A 20,187-nucleotide genomic window follows, 5' to 3' on the forward strand; every position below is an offset into this window, starting at 1 on the left:
TCCTTGCAAACTCCTGTTTTTGCACATAATCTCACACGAGGAAGAAAGTGATTTCAACAGAAATCACAAGAAAATGTACAGCTGTACAAATGTGCTATAATTTATTTATTTTTCAACACATTAAGGGACAGGAGCACAAAATATGACTAAAATAAAATGATTGATTTGAGCAAGCAGAACTGTGGACAAAGTGCCAACTGGATTAACTTGGTGCTAACCGGAAGAAAAAACAAATATATTAAAGTATGTGTCTTAGTTAAAAGTAACACTGGTGATGAACAGCAAGTTGTTATTTGCAAACATTAGTGTCTAAGTCTTTGCCTCTCACCGTTGCCCACAAACTAAAGGCTATGTTCCGTTGGTACCTTGTGGGTGGACAGGCCGTATCATGTTACAAACAGCAACATGAAAGAACACAAAATTCTGAGCCAAAGCAAATAAGAAATCAGCATTTAGGTGCCCTGTTTTCAAAGCATGAAATACCATACATTAAGCCTGAGCCGGCGGATTCGCCCACTCGCGACTGGAACAAGCTGGTGAAAGCTCGCACATCACCCTGCATGGCTTAAGCACTGTGGCACTCGGCTTACAACTGTCACCAATGTACACCACATTATTATCTCAATAAGCCGCCCTATTTTCCCTTCGTCCTCCATCCGCCACCACCGAGCAGATAGGAGCAGGGTGGAGATAACTAGAGATGGAGAGTGTGACCCAGAACTGTCAGGCCCCTCCACAGTGGGCAGGGCTGGGCTCCAGAAGCAAGCATATGTCCCCCCCCCCACCCGCTGCATCATTCCCCACCTCTTCTTTTACTTTGGCACCTTCATTTCTTCCCATGATAGCTTGCAGTTCAGCACAGCCGCAGCCACTTGATCTAGCTCCGCTCCACATAACCAGTGTAATCCCCATATCGCCAGGCTGCAAAAGAGCAGATCTGCTCTATATTTACTGGGTGGGTTTGATGTGCTCCCATTCATTAGGCGTGCAGTGAGAGATTAATTATCAAAAAATAAACCAAGCCCTGGAGGGGAGAGCACCGACTTGTGTTGTGTTAGGAGGAGCGACAGTAGACAAAGCTATTGAAAAGTCTGCCCACCGTAGACATCCTATTATCAAAACACTAATTATAATATTTAACAAGAATCATCAGTTAATCGACTATTATTTGAAACAGGCCCAATAAACACAAAGCTGAGAAAGAACTTAGTCGATTTCTTCAGGTATGTGAAGCGCACACACACACACACACACACACTCTTTTGATCACAAAGTCTGTCACACCTTTATATAATCAACCTACGACTGCCACCATTAAAGGACTTCAACTGGAACCACGCGTCGTGTGACCTCCCACTTTGTTTGTTCTCTTATGTTGTGCAAATACTGTATTTATGTTTTACATTCACCCAATTTGAACCAGAACATGAAAAAGGAAATGGGAACTTTAAAAGACTGGAAACAAAAATCCATTTGAATAGCTGTGTGTACTGTAGTACATCATCATTATCATCAACTCCACAGCAATGATGGAACGGGAATAAAACACCGTAGCCAGAATGTCTGCCGGATGTTTTGTGTGTGCACATGTGTTTGTTTGTCCTTGCATTTGTGATGGAGGCCAAAGGAATAAAAAGATATTTCCAAAACATATCTTTAAAAAGACCATCAGTTCCTTTAAGAGCTGTGGTACTGATGCCTTCTTATTGCTGGCGTACAGAGGGGGGTACATGGATACTGGAGCCGAGGTGGACGTGGCTGTACTCGCCGATTAATGTGAATTCTATTTCTCGCTTCTTCCGAGTAGATGAGGAATACATTATTCATAACTCCAAGGGAACAGCAACTTGTCTATGGTAAATTCATCTTCTTCCTCTCATCCTCCCTTTCGACATCCAACTTTCCTTCTTTAAAACTTGTTTCTGAGAAAAGGCCTAACACAGCAGTAAATTCATCAGTGTCATTACTATTCAGAGGAGTGGCAGCCCTCCTGTCGATGAGCGATCTATCTGCTCTTCATAGAAAGTAGACACTTTAACACTTTAAGATGATTGATTAATCCTGATTAACACAATAACATCCTCACTCTGATCATGTTTCTCCACTTTACTGGATACAGATTAAATACATCTGGGCTAGTTTTAACACACAGGTAAGAATATAAGATGGAGTGTGAAGTGACTTTTTATAACTTTGTATTAATTTTCAACTCTACCAAGAGACTGGAGCTGCAGAATGAAAACAACCTAATAATCCTGGTGTCATATCCAACTGTTTTTCCTCCTACTGGTTCGAGGCTGATGGGTCAATTATTAGATATGTTTTAGTGAATAAAATTGGTGAAGATGATGGCAATGTTGCCTTAACTACTAATGAATGGGTTGGACGTACTCCAGGTTTAACATTGGCTGACATCTGATGTAGCCTATATTATTATTATTATATATATATATATAAGAGCTTGGGTGGTAGGTTTAAGTATTTGTTCTTACATGTGTTCATCGTGTTTTATTTATTTTCTGCCTATGTGCGTTTCCCTGGACGACAAGAAAAATGTATCTTCATAACAATGAGGTTAAATGTCAAGTTGAATTAATGAATAACAGTTTAAATTAAGAGTTATATACTGATAACTTAATACAGGGTTTCTGCCGGGCTCAACATATTAAATGACCTTCTTAAGACCATAATCAATGATATTTAAAACCTATGTTAGGTTTGACAGATATGAAGAAATATTAGAGTCTCACTTTCCCATTATTAAAGAAAAGGTGAAGTATAGAGAATAACCCTTGAAAAGACCATGTTAACTACAGGCAGAGAAATGAGGTAACCATTGTTATTCCCACAGCCAAACCAAGTGTAGGTCAGTTCCACTTTAGTCTTGTTTGTAGTTTTATTTCCGTATTCTAAAATCTGTTTTGTGAGAAGCATCAGCAACTATGACCTAACTAAGACCTACCTTCAAGCATTTAAGACCTAGTATCTAATATTTTAACACATTTAAAACATGTTACGGCCTAAAATACAAATTATTGACCCTGAGGAAACCCTGTTAATAGGCCTCTTACTTTTGTGAGGATTAATCTACATAAATGTATATTAAAACTCTGCTTCTACTGTCCTAGCTATGTCGGTCAAAGCCAATAGGAACCACTGAGTCATTGACTATTTCCTGTAAAGAACAAATAAGATCAGAGATATGAGGTGTTTCATACCCAAGGAAAGACACAGAAAAAATCATTATAAAAGATATGACTGTACATGCACAATGACAGAGACGAGCAGGATGTAATAATCACACACAACCTACCTGATGTAATAGTCATTCCTGATGAGCAGTAGGTGCTGAAGGATGGACAGGAAGTACGTCTCTGAGCCGGTGTCTTTCACCATATTGGACAGGAGATGGTACACTTCATTCATATCAGTACAGGAGCACAGTTAAGGAAAACAACATCACCGCAGGATGTTTACTCTTTCAGATTCTGAGATAAAAAAGTGGGCGATTATGTTTCACTTCTTAAAAACACACATTCTGAGTTCATTAAGGTCATCTCACTGCTGTAAACATAAATTTTTTTACTTTCGGTTTTCTTTTTAACATTTTATTTATTTTTCCCCCAGTTCCTCACTTCAGCTTTTCTGACAGGCGTCATTGTGGAAAAGCAAACGAAGATGTGATTCCTCTTATCTGCTCTCTCTGGGGAGCTAACAGCTAACTTGAGGAGGGGAATTGAAAAGAAAGAATTCTCCCTCTGGTTTACCTGTCACTCCCAACCTTTTAAGATACTGGAAATTAATTACATGAAAAACTCACTGGTGTAACGTTTGAGGCAAGAAGGATGGGGAGCCGAAGATTCGCGGGCCAAAAATACGGCTGATATTCGGTCCTCAGATTGAAACTGACATGTACTCAGGAGCAAAAATTCATGTTATTAAATTTGCAAAAGGTATTGATTATGTGTCTTACGTTTGCTTTCCCCAGGAGGAAGCAGTGATGGCTCTGACATCTAAAAGAGATGTTAAATCCGACTGCCTTACTTGTTATTCTTCCATGTTTGAATACTATATACTACATATATATTTCTTGATTATTTGCAGAGGATTGGTTTTCCAAAGCGTTTGTTAATGAGGCCTCTTCAAAGAAACAGAAAAGTGTTTGTAATGGAGAAGAAAAACATGTATATTGAGTCACATTTAAAAATTTAATTCTTAGGTAAATGGATTATTTGTAGTACGAGGATAATTTTGAAAAGAATAATCTCGTGATTCTCAAACTTCTAATAGTGTTCTTAAAGTGTAGCTCTAAGTAAAGAACCCAGGAAAATGAATGATTTGGAGCCCATTTAATTTGTTTGCTTGAGAAAAGGAGGATTTCCCTGTGGACACTCGTCTTGTTTGAAAAAGTGGAATAAGCCTCTCAGATATGTGCACAGATGCAGAAAAAAAAACAAGCGACTGTTCCCTGTTAAGCTCCCAGAGATGAAAACCGGATTGCCATCATAACGCAAAGTGTGAGTCTTGACAATGTGTGCTAAAATATTTACATGGTGCTACACACTGATTGGAAAGTGGCATTTTAAAACGGTGCCAACATATGTTTGTGATTCTCCTCCCTTCTGCTTTCGCAACAGAAAATGTCATTTTAATGAATATGTAAAAACGAATCTTTATGTGGCTGAGCTTGAGGAACTAGACGGAATTAAAGTCACATTAAGGCTAAACACATCACCAGAGCAACATTTGTATGTCTACTAGAAACATGTACATGAGGAATAACGGCTGATTACGTGGCTTTACTAATGTGATGGAGCCAAAACACCTGATGTTTAAAGATAAGGACAAATCGAACTAATATGTTCTCAAGGGTAAATCTCAAGGTTTTGCTTATTTGAAATATTATTTGTCAGTTCTCATCCACAGCTGGTGAACAATGATTCTATGAGAGTATCAATAATTCTGATTATTCTTCTTTTTGTAAATCAGCACTGAACTGCAAAACAAGATAACTGCCTCATTTGGAGCGGATCCATTTTTTAAAATACTGTTTTTGACGCTTTCCCTATTAATTTCCACAATGTCTGTAATTAAACTCCTATCCCATATCAAATTTTTAGAGACAGAGGGGTGGGAATACCGGCTCCTCTAAAGTATCATTCCTCTCCCTTGTATTAGCTGAGTATGAAGCCTGGGAGAATTACCAAATCCTGTGAGATTCAATTATAGCCTCACCACAGCAGCATTTGAGAGGACATGAGAAGCAGCTCAGACTGGGAAAGTATCCAACTAGCTTCATCTATCACTAAGCTGCAGACATAAACCTAATGTAGAATGCCAATCCAGTCGATGACACTCCCTTTAAGCTTGCTTTCTCTCCCGCTCGCTCTCTCCCCCCGTCGCTCTGTCTCTCTTTACACTCTCTCACCAAATAATGAATAAACATGAGCGGCAGTCAAGTGTGATGTAGGCCAGTCAGCAGTGGGGTCAATCAATCACCATTCCACAGCTCATTAATATGTATTAGTGGCCCGGAGTCACCTCCTCAGCACCTGGACCCGGGCCGGACACAGAGGATACGAGCCGCTCCAGGTTAATATTCATGAAACTGCCGGGAGAAACAAGACACATATGCAATGCTCAGGTAGTAGAAGTACAACCTGCGTAATACGTGTGTGTGTGTGTGTGTGCTGTGCGAGTGCGAGTGCGAGTGCGAGTGCGTGTGCGTGTGCATGTGCGCTGTGCAGGCAAAGGGTAGCCTAGGCATTCGAAGCATGCTCTGAGCTCACAGATCAATACCGCATTGTCCTTGGAAACAAACACTGGGCCTACTCATTTGTGAACCTGCTCAAGCACATCATTAATCCAGGTCCACTTTTTTTTCTCCTCTCTCCATCTTCTCTCCACACACATACACAACCTCCTCCCATCAACTACACGTGTCAACAGGAACTGTCACTCACTGCAGCGCTTTGTGCCCTCACGAGAACTATGGGATTTGGTGAAAGAAAAGGTTGTGGGAATGAAAATCTGCATAACAATGTCAGCGTCTGGTTTGTCTGCTCACAGTGTCAGACATCCATACATAGCCTGAGAGAAGATTTGTGAATTATTAAAAGGGTTCTTCTCTGGGATGCTTGAAGAAGTTTCCATCTGGGGACTGAATTACTGCTCAACTTATTAAGTTTTACTGTGTGTTTTTGGAGTTAAATGGACACTGGTAAAAAAAGATGGAGGGTAAAATTTACATTCCAAATAAAACAGAGACAAGGAGTGATAAGAGTAAGATTATGGGAGTAAACTCGTAAAATCAGGAGAATAAAAAGTCATATTATTTCAACCTGCACTTGCCAGAGTTCCACTCCTTCTGGATCCAAATCGTGATAAAACTACGACACCTCTGCAAAGCTCGCAGACTTTTCCTCCTTCTCCACAAACGAGGAAATCTCTTCCAAATCTGTGTGTTTATTTTCTTCAGAAAAGACCATTTCTTGTCAAATCTTTTCAAAGCCCTGATACGTATGATAATATGTTGATGTTGTGCCAAAAGATGAGGTATTTCGTTATCTGGGAAACTTTATACAAATTAAATATAACAACTTCTGATATTCCCATTCTCAAATGACACATTGCCTAAAATTATGATTTTATTTTCCTTACTTTAATATATTGCTTTTAATTTTCAAGTCCCTCTCTAAGTGGCCCTCATACTGAGAATATATAAACAACTAAATGCTAAGAATAAGAAATAAGAGTGTTTGATATGTTTCTTAAGTACAGTCCTACTTGACCTAATACTAACACACTGAGAATAAAAAGTGAAGAGGATGGGAAGAGTAAATAAAAAGAGGAGTTAACGGGTGGGAGGTTAAGATGACAGGGGTTATTTACCTACTATTCCTGCTCGGAGACGGAGCTAGACAATGTGCTCCGGCTCCTCAAATCCCTCTCTAATGAACCAAGCCACGAGGGGCTTTAGCCTGTAAAGCTTGACCAAACCCACAATCGACACTCATCTCTCCCTGCCAGTTCCGCAGGCATATTCATCAGTGTATTCACACAAGGGAGGACTAAAGGATATTCCATCTCAGCACGGATGTCATCCAGGCGATGGGAGAGTTCAATAGAGTCCTCCTCCTTGTTCTCATTGAACACCTTCAGCTGGATGTCAAGTTCCTCCGTCTCTTTTAGTTCCTGAAATGAGTTACACATACAGCAGATAGTTGAGAATGTTAAGTCGTACAAAAGGACATCTCGCTATGTAGATTCATGAAAAACAGGAAAGGAGCCTTATCGGAAATATTTAGATATTGTTATGAAAATGTGATATTGCTATATTTAAATTGTTTAATCATTAACTGAATATATATTCTGAAAATATGTAGCACAAGAATATTAGTTGCTCTAGTTCCAGCTGTAGAGAGAACCTGGAACTGACCTAAACCCTCGTACTATGTATTCCAGACAGTAACTATTCCTGCACCTGTTCCAGCCACGAGGGGCTAACGGGGGCTGCTCTTTACCACTTCTCTATGAATCACCAGCAGTGGAGTTTACAGACAGAGACAGGGCCAAACGTAACCCAATTTCTGCAGGTATCAATCACCCTGCACTGTTTTTCGGGTGCACCATCTGTCTTAAGCAACTCTGGTTCAGAGGGAGGTGCACAGAAAAAAAAGAAAGGAGCGAGGGAGAAGAGAGCGAGGGCAAATATATGCATCAAGGACTATAAGAACAAAACAAATTGTGCTTCCCTTTCCAGTGGAGTCCACTTCTCCCTGCCAACAGCTACACTGACTCCTGAGCATAACTCATAATTAGATGAAAGAGTGTCAGTTTGAATGTCGACATTAAAACCGGGAACGTGGCATTCATAAATGACTGTACACCGAGACTCTTTCATATCAGGGGGCAGAATTGAAGATAATTAAAGTAATGACAGTAATAATCAACAGGAGCAGCTGGGATGACTTATTAGCAACTGGCTCTGTGACATGTTCACCCCACTCACTACAAATGAGAGCTTGAGTGATGAGCTGGAGCTCGTTTGCCTGCACCTCATGTGAAGATGTGTAAAATGGCTGATAATTATGCCAAGACGACGCAACCTGTGCGATGAGGTGCGAGCACTGACTCACACTCGACCCACTACTGGTTATACCGCAATTACAATTAACAATTAAATCAGCATTATAAAACCGACCCTTATTGATGTCAGTTGTGTCACATGACGACTCCGGGGCTTGTGATTTTTACACCTCTGCTCTTTGGTTTGAATGTATGAATATTTAATTTGAACGAAATTAGGTTAAAGCACAGACTTTAAAGTTGGCTCATGACAGAAAATGTATGACCATACATAAAATATATTCTAAGAAATTCTACGAGTCTGAATTAATCAACGTTGAGCTCTTAACTAATAGAGATTCAAACTTTAATGTCTTATGCTGTGAGACTACAAATCAGCCGGGAGGAAGTACAATGTAGGAAAAAAAATGATATATGTTGATCAGACTTACATTAATTGACAGTTGACCTCAGGAACAGGACAAGAACTCCATTATTTCTAATGCATGTGAATGATTTCACCATGTTGCTATTTGATAATCTAACAACTCACAGGCAGGATCTTCTTGAGGCCACATCTCAAGAACTCGTTCCGCAGATGTATCCGGAAGTCGAGGTCGTCCGGGGAGGTGACCAGAGCGTTGATCAGCTGCATGCAGGCAACCTGCGGTGGAAACAGACAAAAACACACAGAAATACAAAAAAAGAGAAGTAGGACAAAAACAGTAAATATTTATGGAAAAGCATCCGCATAACATTTGCCAAAGCAAAAAATTTATTGTAAATAGTTTGTTGAGCGAATAATCAAATATCTCCTTTCCAAAACAAAAATGATAGAAAAGAGACGGCAATGAAGAGGCTAGAAGGGTAAAGGGAGAAAAAGGAGCTGAAGAGAAATGGTGAAGGTCTGCTGTGTGTATTGACTATATGTGTATTATTAATGAATTTATTGGTTAGGAAAAAGCTTTCAAGTACGTGTGTGTGTTTCTGTGCGTGCAAGGTGTGTAGGACGGGGTTAAGAGGAAATTGCTGATAAGTTATAATGAGCAGAAAGGGGTTTCAGGGGAGCGAGCCATGGATAACACAGTTTTCCTTGGACAGACGATCAATAGGAGGATGAAGGATTCCCATGGACGATGTGGAACCTTGACCCAGTGCTGTTGGCTTGTATGTGTTATTAATAAGATGCCACAACAATGCTGGTGGTCGGTTTCCTGAGTAAGTTTTATTATTTTTCAGGGTTAGAATTTGTATTCAAACATATCAACAGTTTCATCTAAATCACTGCAGACAGACTTGCATAAGGAAAAATAAATGCAGAATAATGAAGTAATTTCATCCTAATATATCAAGCAAAGTACTTTCTAAATTATACTTTTTAAAGTTCTGTTTAATTCATAACTACTTAAATCCTTTTCCACCCTTTTTGCTCAGTAAAATTTTAAATGATATTTACCTCTGAAAAGGAGGATATGTTTTCATTGGGGTTTGTCTGTTGATTAGCAGCATTACACAAAAACTACTGGACAGATAACCACGAAGCTTGGTGGAAGTATGTGGTTTGGGTAAGGGAAGAACAAATTTAAATTTGGATCCAGATTAGGGAGCAGATCTAGGAATTATTTCGTTTTTCGTTTGGCTTTTTTTTTTGTTATTTTCTCGGATTTCCAAGGGAATAATTCACGGAGGAAATGAAGAAATCTGGCATATTTAGGGATCTGATATCCATGAGTGTGTACAATTTGGTGCAGCATGACTGAATTTAAGGGGACTATTGGGCCTTGGCAGAGATATGCACTCTTCTGAGTGATAATCTTGTTTATTAGAGCCACAATCAAATAAAGCTGGTTTGTTTTTTCTGTTTCCCTGAAATTGTAGCAGAACAATGAACATTTTATTTGCCAGATATGGAGGTAAAATGCATGATGATATGCGATACGGATATAAGATACTGCATAATCTCTTGGGAAAGCTTGTTACAGTAAAGGATGCACCACCACGCTGCATGTGGTACCGGTGTCTGCCTCCCAAAACATGGCAGACTTCCCCGTGTTCCAGAAAAGCTTGAGGGCCTCTAAGCAAGATCTGTGCATTGACACATATTGCTGTATCCAACAGAGGCCAGATACATAAAAGAAGCTCCACCAAATCTTCACAGGATTTCTGTGAGTGAAGAAAGCCATGGAGCTCATGAAAAATTCTTTCTCTTCTGCTGCATACAGATGGATACTTACATCAAGCACCTCAAACATACTTCAGCCATGTATTGTGGAGCGGGAAGTGGTTGGGTTGGGGATGGAGGCATAAGTTGTGTCAGGTTTACAGAGTGTTGCCATAGGGGGCTTTGTCTAAACATCGTAATTAAAAGTGGCACTGCTGGGACGAGTTTAAACGCGAAACGTCGAGTTTCTCTCGTGCTCAGCAGACGAACGTAGCCTGAACTACAGCAAAACACATTTTAATCACATTAACAAAGTGTAGTTCTACAGCCCATCACAGGTTTTGGATAAAAAGTCAATTAATTTCCTTGAGCCCCCTGCATCAGCAAGGCATTTTAATTTACTACACAATTAGAAGAGCTTCATTTCATTAACAGCAAAATTTAAAGGAAAAACAACAGCCTCCTAATAAAAGAATATCTACTTTCTCTTCCACCACCCGCCTCATCAGTTTCCCTTCATGACTTTTCCTTCATGACTTCCCAATCCCTGCAGTTAAAAAAGTAATTCCTTAAGTAATTCCCTACTTTTGGTTTCACAAAACCATGTTTTAAGTGGTGTTTTTACTGCTGTTATATAGTTTTCCTGCTGCTGAAGAATACTAATGAAAATGAAGAGCGCTGTGTGCTGTATTTGCCCTTTCACACCAACTCCTCTGAGACCCGACTTGACAGCAGCGTGGAGAAAAAAAAGAATGGGGAGGATTCTGTAAGATGTGAAAAACAATGAGCTCGGCTGTGAGAAGAGGAAAAATGTGAGAAGGAATGAAAACAGACAAAAAGCTGAGAGGAACTCCACATATATTGTTTTTCTGGTGTTTTCGCACAACAATGGGGCAGTTCAGCCACGGCGCTCAATGAAGCAGGTGTTTTTGATTAAAACAGTGGTGATGGACCTCTGGGGGCATTTCAATAGCCCCACCATCACATCCCATCATGTGCTGGAGGTGCTGCGGGGTTGACAAGTGGACAGGAAGACACAAAGAGAGACAGAGAAAAACACATGTACGGAGACAGCTGAGGCTGAGGTACAACGGTCCCCAGAGTGACGCAACTGTCAATTTCGGTCTTGTCTCACATCAAACGGGGTCTCCATGACAAAAACTGAATTTGAGTGAGTGACACCGGACTAATTAGGGTTGAATTAATGGGTGAGAAAAAAAAAGTATTCCACAGAATAATGACTGAATTTAGTGATTCAGTCATTATTCGTTTATCACTGATTTTATTATGTAATTTAAAAGTGACAAAGGTGGTGCCTGCATTGGTCTTTAGCTCTGCCACTGAACTATTAGATCAGGTTTATCTTTCAGAAGGGTAATAGCCGGGTAGTGAAGAATGCCTGATAATTATGAAAAGGTTATGTGAAGTGCTTTTTGCTGAACGATCACTAACCTGGAGCTGCTGCGCTTCATGGTTCTCCAGCCCTTCAACGATTGGGGCAAATCTCTCTTTATTGTTCCTCTCTGCAGCAATTGTCATGGCCGCTAGTATCTTATCCAAGCTGGAAGAAAACAGAGAGCGGGGAGCAGGCAAACAAAAAAAAGTCAACAAACACTTTTATCACCTCGCTGACAGGACATTTACTCACAATTTTCAGCTCAAACACCATGTATCTTATCTTCCCCTGTGTGTCAGTGTGGACAGCCAGTCTTTGGTCACGCTGACAAATGCTGCTGCTTTCCATCTCTTTGTATATAATTCGGTTCATTATTGCTTCAGTATCTAATTTTGATTCATCATAGTTGTTACTAGGGTGATGCTCGACGAAAGTGGGGATTTGGTTGTGTTTGGTTGGATGAGAAGGGGGCGCAAATGATTGCACAGACCGCCAGACTAATGTGCAAATACACCTATTGAGAAGGTAAGCAATTTAGAGTACTTGCAAGGGCTCCAGGCAGCTTGGCTAAATAGGACATTGGGCAATTTAAGCCTCTGAATCGTGAATGAAAGAGAAAGTTTGAACCACACAGATGGAAAAACAAACAGAGGACTGCAATAAAAAGTTAATTGATGTGTTCTGAGCACTTACCTTAACACTGATTTACAATATGAATACACAAAAACTGGCAACAGGTGGCCTCTCTGTCACTGCGGGGCCCCTTTTGCTATTTTACCTTCATTAGTAGAGCTAGTGAACAGCTTAACACCCTTGTCCGCAACCATAATACTTCTGTGGGTACAGAAGAGCCCTTAGCCTGAAATACAAGTTCCTCTCTGTGTTAAATCAAATAACAAATCAATAGTCACGCTCGGCCAGATATTGAAATGCCAGTTTATATATGTGAGAACATGTGTAATCACACATGCCACTGAGGCTGTTGCCGTTTTTATTACCTCGTGTATATCAACCCAAAAAAATAACACTTTCAAAATGACAAAATAGTGGCAGTTCTTTGTGAGCGAGGGAGATCATCTGTCTGACAAATAGGATTGTACGTGTGGAGTAAGCCTGACACAGAGATAAATTGAACGGCCATGCTCTGTGATAGGGGTTAGAAAGTCACAGACAAGCATGGGGAGCTGCATACTGAGTAGCTTTAAAGCCAGTTCAGACGACGCTTCAAAACAGGCGAGATAGATCTGCTTAACTTGTTGTGTTCCCGTTTGATGCTGTCAGCTGAAGTGGGTGTTGAACACGAGCCAACGTCACAACATTGGCTGGCAGAGAAGTTTCTGAACAAGAAAGTGGCGCTCCAGCTCTTTTGGCTGTCATTTCCACAGGATACGTACATTTAATGTCGGGCTATGATCATGGAAAAGATCTCCATGTTTACTTCGATGTCTTCTTGAGCACTTTGAAAGCGCAAAAGAGAGAGAGATGCTTACTAACTACACACCCAGTATCTGCTTAGAATAGTTGCATGCATAAAAAATCCACTGTGTAAACTTAACAAGACGGAAGTCATCTTCCAGAAAGCCAATGAAGTAATTGACTGTTAAAATAAGAGAGCATTTCTGTTCTGCTGACCCCAAAAAACAGAACATTTTCAAATGAGTAGAAAGCACAGGTGGTGATGAGGGGGTGTTATGTAGGAGCAGTTCGTTATTTGTAACAGTGATTTTAGGAAATTGAACTGAAACTGTTCAAACAAATAAAAATGCTCTCGAATGTCCTGAAATAAAAGTAAACCTGAATAGATAAAATTACTGTAAAGACAAAGAAACACACTCCTTGATATTCATCAACCTTTTGCACGATGAGGGTTCAGAACTACAGACATAAAAGTCCATTTCGATGGTCAGTGATGTACAGACACACTGTTCTCCAACAGAATTTGTGGGTTAGTTTATTTCCAGCACTGCATAAACTGACTTTGAAGTGCCATTGTTATTCTAGTCTGGCCCTGTGGGAAACAATAAAAAAAAGCACTCCCCTAAATCCAATTTATAAGCTGTCAGCCAGGTTGTGTATCTGTGGCAAACTACACTGAGTAGTTCAACACATTAAACAGACTAAACTGCATCATCCGACCATGTGACTCAATAGGTTCCTGTACTGTCTGAGGTCAGCTGAAACTGCACCATGTGCCCACTGTGAGTACACATGTATGCCTGTGGCACAATCTCTGTATGACTACATGCCCCCCCTGTGGGAGAGGATTGAAGCATTTTGTTTTTTGGTGATATTCCAGTGTTTACAAGAAGCAACCATCCGTCTTGCTGTTTCAGAAACCTTGCAGAGGGTGTAAACAGAGCAGAGATGGACCACATCACTTTCATCATTGGACTTTCTCTTCTTTTTTTGTCATTAGTCAGGATTTTGAAATGAAGTTGTGAGGTTTCCAAAACAGCTGTTATTTACTGAGAAAAGTTTCCCTCACTTTACTCTGAATTCTGAAAACTTGCTTCCAACTTTAAATTGTGGCAAGTCAGAAGTATTTATATGGTTACTTCACTCATGTCACAAAAATATATTTCCAGCATGCCCATGCAAATACTTTTACGTTTATTTCTAACAATTTTCAGAAACCTGATGCTGAAATCTGGACCAGATGTAATTTTTTTAAATATAAACACTCCACAAAAAGCTTTGTGGACTATGTAAACTACGGGGCTGTTATGAACCCAAGTGGCAACTCATCGTAACATTACCCACTGGTTTGTGAACTGTTGTTTTGATACCTTGAGTTTGGCATTTTGGCCCGTGCTATTTTTGTATCTTGAAACATGGGGGGTTTGAGGCAAGGATACTGCATGCCCACCTACACCTGCGACCAGAGAAAGAAAACTCTACCAAGTAGCCTTCTGAGCACTAAATCAAATATTTATAAACATATTCGCAGTACATTAACTGTGTACTGACCAAAGTTAAAGAAATATCCCCATTTGGATATGTTAATCATAATCTTTCTACTGTACACGTGTCTCTTTAATCATATAAAAGACCTGGGAACATGTTCGAGAGCAAGATGTGAAATGAAATGCAATTAAACTTACATGTTTTCCTCCCCAATAATACAAAAGGCAGAGAGAATCTTGACAATCTCTGTCATCATGTTGGTCTGTTTGGGGTCAATGGCTCGAGCCAGCAGCAACAGGCTCCGCTCATCTCCCAAGATCCTTTGCAGTCCATACTGTAAAACAGAGGGGGGGGGGGAATAGAGGAAAAATTCCATTGGGTATAAATTAATGAGAGCATTTGCATTCATGTAGAACTTTCACTTTCACTTTCCTTAATTGTCTTTTAAGGAGGGACAACGAGGCCATGGGAGAAAATGGAGAGGATGATGAATTAATTCAATTCAGGACAGGACTATAGGGAGAAATACTTATAGTCTCCTGTACCTTTTAGTCTGCCCACAACTGGAGGAACGGGTAGAGATGACCACGTGTGGGGATTAACTCTAAGAGAAGCTATATCAATAGTTCATCTATCCGTGAAATGTGTGCCACTTTTGAGAAATGAGCCAGACCTCCCTAAAAAGGATAATTAAAAGATCTGAGACTGTGAGCTAGAAATTTGCTAAATTAGCTTCACTTTCTCTGTCCCATTATCCAATGCTTGTCAGAGTCCAGATTCAAAGCGTGTTTGGAAATCTGGCCACCTGAGGTCCTATTAGAAATTTCAAAGAGAAAGTGAATCCAGTGTCATTGGTCTTTTAATTTATCGGTTTAAACTAGAATTACCAAACTGCGGTTCTATTTGGCGGAGGCGAACAACCGCAGTGAAGTTTTCGTGAACATGTTTTTTTTCCAGGTTCATATAAGGTCACAGTGACCTTTACCTTTGACTACTTAAATATAATCACTTCATCTTTGAGTCCAAGTGACAAACTGATCCAAAGTTGAAGAATTTCCCTCCACTCCGTTATATCACCTTCAAGAGGCCAATAACATGTTTCTGAGGTCACAGTGACCTTTGACCACTGAGATCCTATCAGTTAATTCAAAGTCAAATTTGAAACAGTTCCCTCGAGATGATATTACATTCAGGAGGTTAAACATGTGTTTGAGAGGTCAGAGTGACCTTTGACCACCAAAGTCATCCATGAGTTGAGGTCAATTGTGCCAGTTGTAATGAAATTCCCTGTGGGCAGTCCTAATATGTGACATTCACAGGAAGCTTCAGGCACCAGCAATTAATCAGTCCATCTTTGAATCCAAGTGAATGTTTGTGCCACGTGTAATGATATTCACGTTGGGCGTTTCTGATAGATTGTGTTCAAAACAACGTAGGGTCACATGACCTTGACCTTTTGCAATCAGTTCATCTTTTAGTGTTTGTAGTAAATTTGAAGACATTACCACAAGCTGACCTTAAGATATAGGCATAATTTACACTATTCTTGTATGAATTATTTCAAATGAAAATAAAATCATTATTATTATTATTATTATTATTATTATATCTGTGCAATATGAAATCCTACAAATCAACTGGATGTATCGTCTTTTCTTCGTTGATTCATACAAACCTTATTGTTCATGAAAGCCTTCAAGCACTGGATAAGTTTATGCTGGTTCCTTTTATCAATACTCTCTTGCCTGAAAAACAAATGGAAAGAGACATGGTGATGTCATGAGCAGAACCTATAACTGTAACACTGGCACAGAGATGGGACATCAGAGGAGATCACTCACTGTTTCTTGTCCAGCAGCTTCTCCAAAGCATCCAGAAGAAGACCAAGACCATCATGACCGAAGTTATTCACCCAGCTAGAAAACAAAAAGACAGACACATAAACACGAGTTACTAATATTCTGTCAAAATTGTTATTGCCCTCCTGGTTTATTGTAAGCCATGTTGATTCACAGGAGAAAACAAACACAAGCAATATTGTATTATCCTCAGAGGAAATCAGTCATTCAGACTAATATGAAAGGTTTAACACTCACTGTGATAAAGTGATGGTTGTAGTGGTTTTTAATTCCTAACAGGGAGAGCTGCAAATCAAAATACACCCTTCCTCTCCATGAGAGTGGATACAGTCTCAATCACTTTGAATTTAAACTGTAGTCATTTTCAAGGAAATGAACTCCCACCCATCTTAACTTAGTGTTCCAACCGCTAAGCACTTTGTATACAGTCCCCCCCCCCCCTGTGCACAGCTATATTCCTGAGCCAAAAAGAGTAAGCAATACAAGAAAGATAACACTGTAATCAATAATGGATCGCAAGAGATAATTGGCTATAAGCCACAGCGTATCAGAAGACAGCAAATGATCCAGTGCAGATGAGGCTATTTGTCTGAGAGAGGCGAGAGGAGGGTGGGAGGCCCAGTGTGGTCACAACCAGATTATGTCATTAGCATCACTTGTTTCCAGGCCCCTAACTGTCAATAACACAAAATGCATGGGGCAATTTTATGAAATTTACAGGGCACAAGTCAATGAGTTATCCCGCCTTTTTGACAATGATTTGAAATAATAATGGCTTGAGTATTAAAGTAATTTGTATTGACTCAGTGAGTCAGAAAAAACCCTCAATTAGGGGAAAGATACAATAGCCTGAGGCAAATGGTGGCGTTGAGGTATTTCTTTGATCTGTGACTAAATTAGCACACGCTACAACCCACTGCTACTCAAATTTCATCAGAGGATGAGCAAAACCAATTAATAAGTTATTAATATTTACTGTGGTGCATAATGATGATCTGTTTTCTTAATAGAAACAAAACACCACAATGTTATGAATGTATGAATGTCTGTTTACATAAAGTCTTCCAGTCTGAAAGTTTGGTTTATTTGGTTAGAATTTTCCCCTTCCTTCCATAAAAGAACAAACAAACCAGCTCAGTTTTCTGCAAAAATAATAACACAGTGGTATATATTTGTGTTGCAGAGGTGGCAGGGGTAAATTAGCACCTAGGACAACAAAGAGGGAAAGTAGGTGACACGGCTGAGGGAGCACAATCCAGTGAATCCACAGTCTTTGTTTATGCTCCTTAGTAATGATGGTAATGTCAGTCTTCAGAGGGCAGGGAATGGAACCAATATTTGTGAAAAGAAATTCTGTTTATTACACAGCACAACTGTAATATGGGATTGAATGAATGCTGTGCAAGCTGAACAAGGTGTGTGAGGAGGGCACTGATGAAGACTGTAACACCTTATGCATTAAGAACATGTGGAGGATTTACTATTTCAAACATCACATATCTAACAGTGCTTTGACGGTGCTCGCCATTTTTTAAAATCTTTTTCCTGTCTTTCTATATAGATATCAATGTCCTCATGGCGAGTGCCACCACGATCTCCAAACAGAGCAGAAGGGAGGCTTTGGAGGAAACAAGTGAAACTGGACATCTGGTATGTTTGGAAATGAGCTTCCATACATACAAACACAGATGCTGTCACACAATGACCAGTCCATGAACCCATCCTTCCGCTGACTGGGACCAAGAGAAAGAGCCAGAAAAGCCACTCCAGTGGTCAGTGTGAGCCACAAGCTCACTTTTATGTGCAGCTACACTAAATGCTAAACATCTGTCTGACACCAGTGCTCAAACTTTGAAAATAAAGAAACCCACAATACACCACTTACATTTTTGGTTTGTTGTTGACATTTATTTTGTTAATATCAATTGTTTCCATCCAGCCATTAAAGACCCCTGATGTTTAGGATATGAATAAAATTGCATTGAAAAGCTTTACTGAAAATCATTTCATGAACAGAGATTTAAAAAAAAAAAGATAGATGAAGATGAATCTAGTACAAACACACACAGTCTTGTAAAATGATTTAAAAGAAATCCATCATAATTACTGACTATTCACAGAACAAGATAAAGAGCTTTGTAATAAATACTCTCAGAGAAGATGCATTCATTAAAACAGAATGTAAACTAAAACTGCAAAATGCATAAAATAAAGGAGAGAAAGGAATCGTGTGAGCAGCAGATTTTTCATCAGAACTGTACATCTTGCTGCAGGTTGCAACATAATGGAGTCCTCCAAGGTTCTCTAAGGCACTAAATGTTTAGACTCCTCCCTGCATCTCAGACTGTCGATCATTTTCTGTCCCCTCACGTACACCCTGCAGCTCGCCTTCTAAATGTCCCCAAAGTTACCACAAAGAAAATGAGAGATGGTGCTTCTACAGTGTCCGTCCTGAGGCTGTGAAATAGCCCTTTCGCTAGTAATCAGAGAAAAAACACCTCAGAGGAAAAAATACTATTACAGCTAACACAAATAAATTTACTAGCAGCAACAGTATGGGTGTGTACATTGTATTACATGTCTACCTTTCCTTTATAAGAATGTGTTTTCTTTATTGTACACTGATTATCAAGAGCAACATTTACATCTTACAGCATTATCATAGTGAATCATAGCCCTTTGTTGCTTGAGAAGAAGAGCAACAACACTTGCATCGTAGAGTTGAGCTCATGTTTGGTCAAACATAACAAACTCGTTTCTCTCGGCCATTAAAACATCGATGTAGTGATTCAACATTGAAGGAACAAGAGATCGAATCCTTCCCTTATCAGACTCTTCGTCTAATGTGGGCACACATCCAAGGATTTCATTAACTTGGGGGGGGGGGGGGGACTTGTTCATCTAATATTGATGGCTATAATCCTCTAGTTAAGTGCTACCAAATTGTGTTACTTTCTGCAATCATGTATATTCCGCAGGCAAAATGAAATATTAATGGTCGGTCTTGGGGAAGCAATTTCTTATTTCATGTTATTTCAACTGGCTTGATACAGTTGTATGGTATATAGAGTTTAATTATATGTTAACTACTATGACACGCATGTAATGAAAACTTCAGATTGGCCCATAAATAAAGGTTTAGACACAAACAGTATCTTTGCTGACAAAATGTATGTTCACCAAAGATCATATTCAGAAGTCTATCTTGGGAACTTAACTTGACATTGTCTTCCTGTCAAATAGCATTTGTCTGCCAAAATATTTTACTGTCTGACATGTGCTGCCATGACAAATGTAATCATGCTTGATCAAATGCACTTCTATTCTGCTTAACCTTATCAGGGTCACCATGGGGTCTGGAGCCTACATTACATGCATCATTGAATAAACCCTGGACAGTTCACCAGTTTATCAAGGAGGCAGAGGAAAACTTCAACAGAACATTCAATCTCGAGTAAGAAAAATATTCCTAACAGCCAGCAGATTCAAATCTGAAACCATCTCGCTGTGATGCGACAATGCTAAACACCATGAGAAAATATGTGCATGTATATTGAAATTACTACTAATATGTACAGTATTTTCAAGCTGAACAGAAGTGAGCCTGCTTTAAAAACTGTGACATTAAGTCCATCGCCTCCTCTCACTCCATCATTCAGACGGTCTTGACACGGCTCACTCCACACTGCACTTCAAGGTGCTTCACTGAGACACTGAAAAAGGGCTTCAACTAAAAGATCTGCAAGAGTAGTTCAGTCATCATACGTGTAATCCTGTTACAATACACGGCTCTTTACACT

The 20,187-nt window shown here is 39.7% G+C and overlaps 1 protein-coding gene across 7 annotated transcripts in view; it reads right to left on the reverse strand.

The window, feature by feature from the left end:
- diaph2 (diaphanous-related formin 2) overlaps positions 1–20,187 on the reverse strand; it is a 337,820-nt gene that overhangs the window by 215,887 nt on the left and 101,746 nt on the right. For all 7 annotated transcript variants that reach the window (XM_034597177.1, XM_034597173.1, XM_034597175.1 and 4 more), the window contains exons 8-14: positions 16,370–16,444; positions 16,204–16,273; positions 14,726–14,862; positions 11,681–11,789; positions 8,621–8,731; positions 7,082–7,194; positions 3,314–3,430 (exon numbers count right to left, since the gene is read on the reverse strand). In XM_034597177.1, the coding sequence (XP_034453068.1) occupies positions 3,314–3,430; positions 7,082–7,194; positions 8,621–8,731; positions 11,681–11,789; positions 14,726–14,862; positions 16,204–16,273; positions 16,370–16,444 (732 nt within the window). The remainder of the gene's footprint in view (positions 1–3,313; positions 3,431–7,081; positions 7,195–8,620; positions 8,732–11,680; positions 11,790–14,725; positions 14,863–16,203; positions 16,274–16,369; positions 16,445–20,187) is intronic.

Source organism: Hippoglossus hippoglossus, chromosome 10, assembly GCF_009819705.1.
Source record: "Hippoglossus hippoglossus isolate fHipHip1 chromosome 10, fHipHip1.pri, whole genome shotgun sequence".
Classification (NCBI taxonomy): Eukaryota; Metazoa; Chordata; class Actinopteri; order Pleuronectiformes; family Pleuronectidae; genus Hippoglossus; species Hippoglossus hippoglossus.